We start from the raw sequence: 12,872 nt of genomic DNA on the forward strand, positions 1-12,872 counted from the left end.
GTTGTTTGGTGGAAATGGAACGCGGTAAAAAAAAATCCATCCGTGATGAGTGTGTTCAAGCAGTGGCCTGTCATAGTGAAGGACTTAGCAACCAAGCTATCGGTCGAAGGTTGGGAGTTTCACATACATCAATTTCTTGTATTGTTCAACGCTGTAGAGAAATGAACGACTACATTAGACGTCCAAGACAAGATAGATCTCGAGTTACTACAGTCGTTCAAGACCGTTTTATTAGATTATGCGCTTTAAGACAACGATTTACCACATCAAGGAATCTTTTTATGTGGAAATTTAGTGCGATTCACAATATCCAACCCGGTATTGATAGCGTGAGGAGACGTTTTGTAGAACATGGCTTGCATATTCGAAGACCAGCTACAGGCCTAGCATTAACTGCAAACCACCGCAGAGCTGGATTGCAATTTGCCAGAGCACAAGTAAACTGGAATAATGACGACTTAAAAAACATTCGTAGAACGACTTTATTTAGTAAAGGGTCTATAATAGTTTGAGGAGGAATTTCTTTAACAGCGCAGATAGATCTTGTTCCTTTACGTGAATGTTCTTTAAATAGTAAAAGGTACATAACCGATATTTTATCTGAGCAAGTTGTTCCTTTCGCTCCTTTTATAATAACAAATTGTTGCTAATGCACGATAATGCAAGACCTTACGTTGCACTAACTGTAACCAAATATTTACAACAGGTAAATCTTCGTTCTTTGAATTGGCCACCGCATAGTCCAGATCTTGACCCAATCGAACATTTGTGTTACATTATTGGCAGAAGACTACGACAGCGTTTACCACCCCCTAGAACCTCAAGAGGTTAAAACAGTGGCTCTCGAGATTTGGAAGGATTTCGCTTCGAGTATGTCTTGTCGATGTGAAACCGTCATTAGAAGTAGAGGCGCAAGCACGCGCTACTGAAACGTATTGTATTGATTTTTTTTTGTTACTTTATTGATGTTATAATCTGTACTTCTTACGTTATGCTAATAAAAACGTTTTGTTTTATAAAAGTACGTATTGTACATACAAAAGGTTAAGAAAGATTAAGGCTATAATTAAATTGTAATTTAAATATTTTATAAATGCTAGAATATGCCATAGGGTATTCCAAACTTTCCAAAAGCACCCAGAAAAAGAAAAAAACACCTAAAAATGAAAATGGCGGGACAAACTAAGTTATCCTGGATAAAATAAAGATGGGTATAAAAAGGGAGACTTTTAAGCATATAATAGAAAACAATTGTAAACAGAATTGATAAAAAGAATAAAAAGACTTTCACAAAATATTAAAATGCCCAAAAAAATTAAATATTGTCCCAAACCCAACAGATGTTATACAGTAAATTTATAAAAAATTGAATTGTAAAAACATGTTCTAAATTAAATTAATTTCGTGCTTAATTAGAAAAAAGGTTGCCTAAATGAAATTAGAAAGAAATAAAACACAAGACTCTTCAAAACATACAGTAGAAATTTAACAAAAAATGATATGACTATTTGTATTTTGCGAACGATTTCCGAATTGGAAATAGAAACGTCAATAAACTCACTTTTTAATTGTGGCTTATTCCCATTTAAATAGTAATTACCTTAAAATGCCACAAGAAAAATAGCTTCAAAAAATTATATGTAGAATATGTATATTATATACAAACATCAAGAAAATTTGTAGTTAATCAATTTTTCTATTCACTTAAAGAAGCTTTTGATGTGCTCGAAATGTATTTTTGAGTAAACTGTTTCGAATTAAAAAAAGTTGTTCAAAAGTGATTCAAAATAATTCACTTACTAACTATAAAAATGTTTAATCTCATGTTTATTAAATTTTAAAGTGTATATAATAATATATTTACGTAGTCATCGTGTTGTAGCTCCAAAACCTGCATTTTCACCCACTAAATACAACCAAAACACCGCGAATCGGCCAACTACAAACTCCGGATATAAAATCGCGACTTCCTTGTGGTAACGCTCCGGAGAAGACGAGTCACTGAACTGGCGAGTATAGTCTCTAGTCAGTACATCGCGGGCAGAAGCAATGATGACGATTTACTTCTTGTAAGTTTAAAGAGCACGATGGCGTGTCGGCCCCCACTAGGTCACCGGAGTGTGACTCCAAGAGGATGAGGAAAGTTCTGCCAAGGTTTTTTGGGATCGGATGCGGCGAAACAACGCACAGTTCGTCGTTAATTTAATAAACAAATAAAAATTAACGTATGGTCCTAAAGTTTTGGGAAAAAATTTCAAAAGCATATAACTCTGACCACAATAATCTTATATTTTTATTAAATTATTCAACAATTTAACTTAACTATCCTTATTATAAATCAAAATTCAAATGACAGACAAAGGGCCATTATTTTCGATTTGTCTAATAATTCCCCTGACACGTTGCATCATCCTTTGGATGACCTCGGCGTCAATTTCTCTAATTTTTGTATATATGCGGCGTCTTAACTGTTCCTGATTTTGTGATTGTGTGCTTCCCATCCGTTATTATAGACTTTCCGACTTAATATTGCCCAAAACTCTTCAATTGGACAAGTCTGGGGTAGGTTGGGGGGATTGTCTGCTTTCGGTACAAAGGTAATGTTGTTAGTTTTGTACCAGTTCCTTGTAATCCTCGCGTAATGACATGAAGCAAGATCTGACCAAAAGACTATTTGATCATTTGCATGACGTGTGTTCACAAACTGAAGCAATTTAGAGAGACATCTTTGAATATAAATATTTGCGTTTAAGGCTTCGCCTCGAACAACACCAATGTAGGGCTGTGAGATAAAGCCAGCCTCAGAAATTGCACACCATACCAAAATTTTGTCCTCAAATTTTTTCTTACTTTTGAATTTTATTTCATCAGGTACATTTTCGTAATCGTTCGTGTAAAACCCATCATTACCCTTCATCTCAGAGTTGGACAAAGTAAAATATTTTTCATCGTCCATCACGATCAACTTGTTGACGAAATGCACTCGCCTTAACGCGCGGCAACATCCCGGAATTCTCTCTAATTGATCCTCTGTGTATTTTGGTGCTTTCCTTCTTTTCCGGTAGATAATATTGTTACTGGATAGGGTCCTGTATACTGTAGGCTTTCCAACATGAAATATTCTGGCCAGTTTTCGCTGTGAGACCCCAATTTTGTTCTTAGCTGCTTTAATCAGTCTTGCCTCTCTTATATGATTCAAAATCCGCGGTCGGCCACTTTTACACAAGTTAACACATGGTATCCCTTCTTCACATTCTCTGATTGTGCGATAAATTGTCGATTTGCTTATGTTTTGATCTCGATAAATATTAACAATATCTCGTTCCGACATTCGCCCAACCATATTATAAACACCTCGACGAATATCAATTTTATAAGACATTTTGCAGAGCACAAACTAAAATATTCTGCTTTGTTTATTAAATGTCAATAACTGATGACATTTCAATTCCATGGCCTTCTTTGTTAAATGCATTTTGCTTCTCAATCAGACCAGGTGAAATTTTTCCTAAAACTTTAGGACCATACGTTATAGGAAATTATAAGAACAGAAATTTGTGCTCGTAAAAAACATTGGTTTGACGATGAATGAAAGAATGCAACAAAAGAAAAAAATGAAGCCTACAGAAAAAAGCTTACCCGACGAACTAGAAAAACTCTACAGATTTGCCAGACAAAGAGAAGGGAAGAAAAGACCATAAAAAACGGAACCACCTAAATAAAACACTTAAATGTACAGAAAACCTCAACAGAGAGAAAGAATTCAGATCTCTATAAGAAAGTTAACATCAACAGAAAAGAATTCATGGCAACCAGAAGACAAGGCAGAAGTCAGAATGGCGACCTATTAACGACAAGGAAAGATGTATTGAATAAATGAGTGCAATAATACTTTAGCCAGGCACTTAATATGGAGGAAGAAGAAGAAAACCTGGTAGACGAAAGAGATTAGGTAAGGGGAGCAGACGAGAGGGAAGAGGAACCACCAACGACTCTTGAAGTTAAAGATACAGTTAAAAAACTAGCTAGAAACAAATCACCCAGAATACATAATCTCCCAGCTGAACTGTATAAAGAAAGTGGCCATGATATCATAATGGCATTACAGCAGCTTATAAAAGAAATATGGACACAGAAATCCCTCCCCAATGATTGGAATATTGGAATACTTTGCACCATACACAAAAAAGAGATATCTTTGAATACTCTAACCATAGAGGAATTACGCTTCTAAATGCAGCATATAAAATATTTTCCACAGTACTATGTCACTGTATAGTCCCAGATGCAGAAAGGATAGTAGGAAAATACCTACAGATTTCAGAGGTGGTAAATCGACAATTAGAAATAGAAGAGAAATATTCAAAGCAATGAAAGAGCTACAAATACCACATCAGTTGGTAAATTTAATAAAACTAACTCTTGAAATGTTGAATGTCGAGTACGAATTTGGGGGGAACTGTCTGGACCTTTTAAAACAAATAACGGGCTGCACCAGGGAGACTCTCTCTCCTGTATTCTGTTCAATCTGGCTCTGGAAAAAGTAATACGTATGTCACAAATCACAACCACCGGTTCAATATATAATAAATCAGTGCAAATCCTGGCCTATGCTGATGACATCAATATTGTTGAGAGAACGGAAAACGCTGTACGAGAGGCGTATGTAGCATTAAAAGAATTAGCTACAAAAATGGGTTTCACAATAAACACCAACAAAACGAAGTATATGAAAATAAGCACGCAACCACAAATCCTACCACCACTTGTTATAGAAAACAACGTCGTTGAAGCAGTGAACGAATTTGTATACCTAGGAGCGCTCCTTAACACTGAAAATAATAGTACCGCAGAATTTGCACGACCAACAGATGCTATTTTGGGTCAATCCCCTCCTTAAATTATATTAAGAAATACAAAAATAAAACTCTACAAAACAATAATATGCCCAGTCCTAACATATCGTTCAGAGACCTGGACTCTAACAAAAAATAATGAAAACATTCGGATGTTTCGAAAGAAAAGTACTTAGGCGAATTTTTCGCAAAAAGTACTTAGGCGTTATCCTTGATAACGTCGATGAAGACATGAGAAATATGGAAACAGGTGCTTGGCAGAGAAAGGCAATGGATAGGGACGACTGGAGAGAAATTCTTGAGGAGCCTAGGAATAAAAATTATAAATATGTATCCTGAATTACTAGTTCCAGTAATTTTCTAATTTGTCAGTTCCGTCAATGAATGATAATATTGAATACAGAATAATAATAATATAATCATCATCATCATCATTGGCTTTTACAACTCTTCGTGAGTTTTTGCCGCGTTTACTATTGCCTTCCATTGATTCCGATCCTGTGCTATTATTTCCCATGGCCTTACTTCCATCTTCTCCAGGTCTTCCCTGACTGCGTCTTTCCACCTTTTTCTAGGCCTTCCTGTCGATCTTCTACCATCTGGTCTTTCCCAAAACACATTGCTAATCAGTGTGTCGTCATCACTCCGTACCACGTGGCCTGCCCATCTTAATCTATTGGCTTTTATGTATCTTACGATGTTTCCTTTCCCGAAGAGAGTCTCTATTTCATTGTTGTATCTGCTCCTCCATTCATTTGTCACGCTGTCCCTGCAAGGACCATATATAATTCGCAGGATTTTGCGTTCCCATACTAATAGCTTATTGATTTCTTTCTTTCTCAATGTCCATGTTTCACTTCCATATGTCACTGCTGGTCGTATTATGGTTTTGTACATTTGGATTTTGGCACGCCTTGAGAGAAGCTTTGACCTCATTAGATGTTGAATGGCAAAGAATGATTTATTCCCCGCCAGTATTCGTATTTCAACCTCCCGTTCTCCTGTGTTTTCACTGGTAATTGTTGCTCCTAGGTATTTGAATTCTTTGACCACCTCAAAATTATAATCGTTTATGGTAATGTTTTGTCTTATTCGCTGTCGTTCCTTTTTTGATACGACCATGTATTTAGTTTTTTCTTCGTTTATTTTCAGGCCTACGCTTAGTGTTGCTTCTTCAAAGTTTGATACTATATCCTTAACTTCCAGTGTTGTCTGTGCTACTGCATCTACATCATCTGCAAATGCGAGAATAATCTTTGCTCCTCTGGCAGTTATGTCTGGTTTGACTCTGGTATAGATTTTTCGCATTGCATATTCCAATGCTAGGTTAAATAGTAATGGGGACAGCGGGTCTCCCTGTCTGAGTCCGGTGCTTATGCCGAAAGCCTTTGAAGTTTTGCCTCCTATTCTAATTTGTGCAAAGGAATTGTTGACACACATTCGCGCAATCATGGTCAGCTTCTTTGGTACGCCTAACTCCATCATTGCACTCCACAGTTTTAAGCGATCTATGGAATCATATGCTTGTTTGAAATCTATGAAGATCTGGTGTACTTCTTTATTATATTCCCAATACTTTTCTAGCATTTATCTGATAGTAAATATTTGGTCGATTGGTGATCTTCCAGGTCTAAAGCCGCATTGGTAATCGCCAATAATTTCCTCTGTATATGGCAGTAATCGTTTTAGTACAACTGAAGCTAATATCTTATATGTAGTACCGATTAGTGAGATTCCCCTGTAGTTGCCACATGTATCCTTTCTGCCTTTTTTATGTATTGGCACGATAATACAGCCACTCCATTCTTTTGGCATTATTTCTTGTTCCCAGGCTTCTTTCATTAATTGGTGTATTTTAGTTCTAAGTTCATGCCCATCCTTTTTTAATCAGTTCTGCATCAATATTGTCTAGTCCCGAGAATTTGTCATTTTTTAGGGTATAATAATAATATAATAATATAATAATATTCGTCAATGAATCATAATATAATATTCGCTTCCACCGCTGCTATTAACTCCTAGTTAGAGGAAAATCTACTATGCACGAATTTTCATTAATATGAGAACTGCGAGAAGTCAGTTGGTATTAAATCTGGTGAATATGGTGAATCTAAACTACTAAAGGTTCTCAACTGATTTATCCAAAATACTGCCCTTGGTATCAAGCCCGAGTCGGCTGATGAGGTGAGGACTACACCGAAATAACTGTCATATCGCTCTATTGATATCGATTCAAACACGAAAGGTTTGACCAAGTTGTACTCCAATGCCATAATATATTACTTTCATATCATCACAGCATTAGCAAGCTTTTGCTGAAAGTTACTAATATTTGCACATTTCGACAGCCCAGAGGACAGAAAATAATTTAATAAATTGTTTAGTTCTTCGCCACTAAAAAAAAATTGGCATCTCTGTGCGCTAACCACTAACGTGGGAAGTATTTTGGAGTCATTAGTTGAACATTTCGTTTAAATTGGTATCAAGCCCCAGTCGACTGATGAAGTGGCGACTACGCCGAAATAACTGTTATATCGCTCTATTAATACCGATTCAAACGCGAAAAATTTTACTAATTTGTGCTCCAATACCATAATATATAAGATCATTCAAAGTCAAATCTCATTTGACTGTCTAAAGCACTGAAGAGAATGGATTTACTTGGATTACCTCTAATGCAGTAAATTTTCACCCTAAAAAAACTGTGACATGTAGACATGTCACAGTTTATAGAGGAGCATTTACAAAAACAAACAAAAAAAAATATCACAAACGGAATAGGAGTTGCTAAAATTAATGTGAACTGGGTACAAAAACCTTTCACGGTTATCTGACAAAAACATTATTGATGGCGATTGTAATAAAAACGTCAAGTGCATAACAGTTCACATGCTGACAACAGACAATTGGAAATAAAGATATTGGTGTAGTAATCGTCAGATAACCACATATCTTTCTATCATTTGAATTTGGATGTGGATACCAAGTGTGAAGACGTAATTTGTCCCAATATCTCTCTAACGGTATATGATCACACCATTATTTGTATTTGTGGTAATAAATAAGAAAGAAGAATAGTTTTTTGGTCAATTACTGGACACTCGGTTGTATAGGTGCCAAATTACTGGGATCACTTCACTCTTCAGCCTCTCGTTTTAATTTAGGATAATGCTAGTACACCCGAATCCCATAAATTTTTTAATATTGTTCTGAAGCTATTTTCTTGTGGCATTTTAAATTAATTACTATTTAGATGGGAATAAACCACAATTAAAGGTTAAAATACGTTTATTGACGTTTCAATTTCCACTTCGATTTGAGAACGATTTCCGAAGTGGAAATTGAAACGTCAATAAACGTATTTTAACCTTTAATTGTGGCTTATTCCCATAAATTTTGTTCGAGATAATTTTGAACAAAAATGTTTATTAGTACTTTTTGTGTATAATGAACCATTCTCTCAAAAACAACATTTGAAGCAACCCACGATGTTGCATGTAAGTTAAGAGCGCGAACTTAATTTCAAATAAAATTTGTATTAACTCGATGGTAAAAATTCGGTATCTTTTGACCAGATTGTCCTATTGACAAAAATCAAAATGCATTCTAATGGTGAACAGTGCAGCTTTTATAGTGATTTGTGCATGTTGTCGTAAGAGATGTAAGTTTTTATAAATGTGTTAAATAAATAAACATTGCGCGATTTTTGCCATTTTTTACGATTCTCGTGAATCAATAAAATTGATCACATACAGACCAGGATTTTTTAATAAAAAAATTTTAATATTCAAAAAACATTTTTACCTAACATGTTTGCAATTTTATTATTTATAAAGATATAGGGTGTCAAGTCGGACACAGTTTCAAAATAAAATTGGTCATATCTTATAAAATACTCGGTGTAAAATATAACACTTTAATATTGAAAGTATTCTCAAGAGCTGTTCTTTTAAAATGTGTAATAATATAGGTACAGAGCTTATATACAGGGTGAGTCATGAGGAACTTTACATACTTCTACCATATGTAGAGTCCCTCAGGGAGCATATCATGTGGCCACTAAAAAATGTCAACTCCTCTTCTTTATTAATTAACAGGGTGATTTGTGTAATTGACCATTTATTTCATTTTACTGTAGTGTTTATACGGCTCATTTGATTTTTTTAATTTTTGCATGATACAGTACACTACTATCAAGCATTCGACTGGTATTAGCTAAACTAAAAAATTCCAGGACTGGCTTTGGAAAAATTAATTTAGGGATTCGTATTAAATATTACACCCTGTATAAATTTTTTTTTAAAATGCAATAAGTGATTTTCAAACTACATAAATAGCCAATGAAAACGACATATGCGACAATGTTGTCGCACTTTTATTAAATTTTTAGTGAACGATCAAATCTTACCAAAAATAGAACAACCATAATGAAGTATCAAATTATAAGGTAATTAATTTAAACAAATGTTATAAATTTCAAACATTTTAATTGAAATGATAAACAGAATCACTGCACAACAAAAAACAGTCACTACTAACAATAACGAAGAACAATTTAAAAAAAAAACTAAAAATATGTACATAGTTATGATAAACCCATAAATTAGAACTGGAAAAGATACAATAATGGTAACAAAATAAAAATAATTCAAAATAGATTTTCGAAATGGAACCCTGCAGCCTGTACACATTTTTGTTGCCGAATTGTTAATTGACGTATTGAATTACGGATACTCTGGGGATCGTTTCTAATAATGTATAATTCTATCAATTAATTGTTGTCGGTTATTAATATTCACTGCGTAAACTAGTTGCTTCAATCGTCCCCAAATATGGTAATCAATGGGATTGAAATCAGGGGATCTTGAAGGCCACGAAATAGGACCTGCACGTCCTATCCACCTGTTGCCATAAACATTATTGAGATGTTGTCTCACTGCCAGTAAAAAGTGTAGGGGTGCCCCATCATGCTGAAAATACATCCCTCGGATAGCAACGTTCGCGTTGGCAAGCAAATTCGGGAAAATATTTTGTAGAAAGTTCAAATAGACCTGCCCTGTTAAAGGACCATCAAAAAAGTGAGGACCTACTAATTGGTTATTTATGACACCAATTCACACGTTAACCGAAAACCTTAACTGAGAACGACGTTCTCGAATAGCATGGGGATTTTCTTCTGCCCACACATGTGAATTTCGTGAATTATTTATCCCGTCTCTGGTAAATTGAGCTTCATCTGTAAATAGTGTCCTGTATAGCGTTGGTCGATTATTGTTAATCCATCTACAAAATTCCAACCTATCGATCTCATCTCCAGCATGTAGTCGCTGAACCATTTGAATGTGATATGGGTATAGATTATTTTTTTGTAAGACTCTACTTACTTTTGATTGAGTAACATTGAGTTCTCGACTTACTTGTCTTGTGCTTATTGTAGGGTTCATAGTAACGGCGTCCATAATGTCATCTTCCTGCGCTTCATCTACATGTCGCTCTGTTGTTCCACTAGGAAAAGTGCCATTTTCTCGCAAATAATTAAAAACTGACCCAAATGTTGGATGACTGGGAGTTCGACGATTAGGAAATCTCCTGCGATATTCTCTACTAGCAGCCCTACCATTCCCATTACAGAATCCATAAACAAATATTATGTCTGCATATTCTGTGGCCGAAAACGGATGTGGCATTTTGAACGAAAGTAACAAAAGCTCTACCAAAACTAACACAATGTACTTAACGTAGATATGACAGAAGAAATATGTATTCTTGTACACATAAATAACAATTGATAATGACAATAATGACAATGGGTATAAAATATCAAGAAACGTCAAACGGTCAACGCCAACCTTCATTTTAAACTTTTTTAGATTTATTTTTATTTAGTACAGTTGATGCAATGTATTATTATTTGACATAAAATTTTAATCATTTACAATCAACAAAAACTAACACATACAAGAGGTTTGACTTTTTAATCAATTTAATTTATTATTTATCGAAAATAATGCCCCAATACGATCTATGAGTAAAAATTTAAAATTGAAAAACAATTGATTCTATCGTAGAGATAATACAAAGTGACAGTAAAGATGTTAATTTTCTACGTATTAGATTATGTTGTAGGAACTCATTTTAATTAAAATGTTTGAAATTTATAACATTTGTTTAAATTAATACCTTATAATTTGATACTTCATTATGGTTGTTCTATTTTTGGTAAGATTTGATCGTTCACTAAAAATTTAATAAAAGTGCGACAACATTGTCGCATATGTCGTTTTCATTGGCTATTTATGTAGTTTGAAAATCACTTATTGCATTTTAAAAAAAATTTATACAGGGTGTAATATTTAATACGAGTCCCTAAATTAATTTTTCCAAAGCCAGTCCTGGAATTTTTTAGTTTAGCTAATACCAGTCGAATGCTTGATAGTAGTGTACTGTATCATGCAAAAATTAAAAAAATCAAATGAGCCGTATAAACACTACAGTAAAATGAAATAAATGGTCAATTACACAAATCACCCTGTTAATTAATAAAGAAGAGGAGTTGACATTTTTTAGTGGCCACATGATATGCTCCCTGAGGGACTCTACATATGGTAGAAGTATGTAAAGTTCCTCATGACTCACCCTGTATATAAAATAAGGAAGTCAACTTATGGTATAAGCTATAACCGGAAGTAGTAGAAGACTCTATATATTTTAGTTTAATTGAGTATTATGTAAAAACCCGATATCCTAAATTTTCAGATATTAATTATGTCAATTTTTTCTAAACCATCTAATTGGAACTCGCAAAGAATCACCCTGTACATTAAAAAGTATTTAAAACGCTTTTAAAATTAATAATCTAGACGTAAAACAATCCTGACATATTATAAAAAAGAAGATAAATACAATAAATAACACACTTACTAGTCTACGTGCTTCCTTCATATTTTCTAAGAATAAAATTACAAATAATCCCCCTCTTTGTCGCCCTTAAACTCACATCATATTTTGGCGCACCCGAAATAGACCATACGGTACCGGTACTGACGATAAAAGTCATTAGGTTTCAAATCTGCCCTTCGGGGAATTAATTACGAAAGAAAATATCGATGTCGGACTGGAAAGTCGCGTTCGTAATACCATACGAAATTATCAATCTTTGTTTCCGACTAGACGGAAGTATGGCCGATGGTTCTGAATGGTGTTTTGTAACAGAGGGATGTGCTTTTATTTTTTTGTAACAATTTTACTTTTGATGACCTCTTCGTCCACTCAACTGGGCAACTGGTTATAATGTAGTGATGTGCGAACAACACTTTATAACATTTTAAAATTTAAAACTGATAAATATGTTAAAGATTAGAGTTAGAGTTTATTTATTTAACTGCATAACTAATACAGATATTGTTTCAAATGATATAAGTAAAAAAAATACATAGTATATAAAAAAGGAATATAAAACGTAACTTAAAGATATCACAAACAGAAACACACATATTAAACAGAAAAAGATTTATGGCAAAGTTACGGGAAGCAGTTCAGTGGATGTTTTGCAATGAGTCATATTATATTCTTCCGAACAGTAAAAACAATGTTTCAAAAGATATTTTTTTATAACTTTTTTGAAACTATTACAGCTTAGCTGTTTAATAGTTTTTGGTAAGATATTGTAATAGTTATAATTAAGGCAATTTTTATCTGAAAGACGTAATCTACAGCGATTTGTTCGTAGGTAGTGACAGTTTCGCGTATTGTGAACGTGAACATCAATCAGAATGTGATGGCTACTGATACAAATCCGTTTATTAGAGAATTAAAAGCAAGAATTCATAAATTAAAAAAAGGTCAATACGAATTAAAATTCACTTAGGTAAAAGCTCATATAGGACTTCGAGGCAATGAAGTTGCAGACTCCTTAGCCAAAGAAAGCGTTACAACTGGAGAGCATATCAACAACAATTTAGGTGGTCAGGAATATTTAATGATATATAAGAGTAATTTTAAGGCAAAATGGGAATT

General features: G+C 34.1%; 1 protein-coding gene across 3 annotated transcripts in view; it reads right to left on the reverse strand.

The window, feature by feature from the left end:
* The window catches only part of qua (villin like protein quail), a 77,183-nt gene that overhangs the window by 40,644 nt on the left and 23,667 nt on the right, over positions 1 to 12,872 (reverse strand). The window contains exon 1 of one of the 3 annotated variants that reach the window (XM_072533963.1): positions 11,778 to 11,974. The exons of 1 other annotated variant lie outside the window; for it this stretch is intronic. In XM_072533963.1, coding sequence (XP_072390064.1) covers positions 11,778 to 11,798 — 21 coding nt within the window. In that variant the 5' untranslated portion in view covers positions 11,799 to 11,974. Of the gene's footprint in view, positions 1 to 1,864; positions 2,067 to 11,777; positions 11,975 to 12,872 lie in introns of those variants that run through there. One more of the 3 variants, XM_072533962.1, reaches the window with a different exon arrangement.

This window comes from Diabrotica undecimpunctata, chromosome 6, assembly GCF_040954645.1.
Source record: "Diabrotica undecimpunctata isolate CICGRU chromosome 6, icDiaUnde3, whole genome shotgun sequence".
NCBI lineage: Eukaryota > Metazoa > Arthropoda > Insecta > Coleoptera > Chrysomelidae > Diabrotica > Diabrotica undecimpunctata.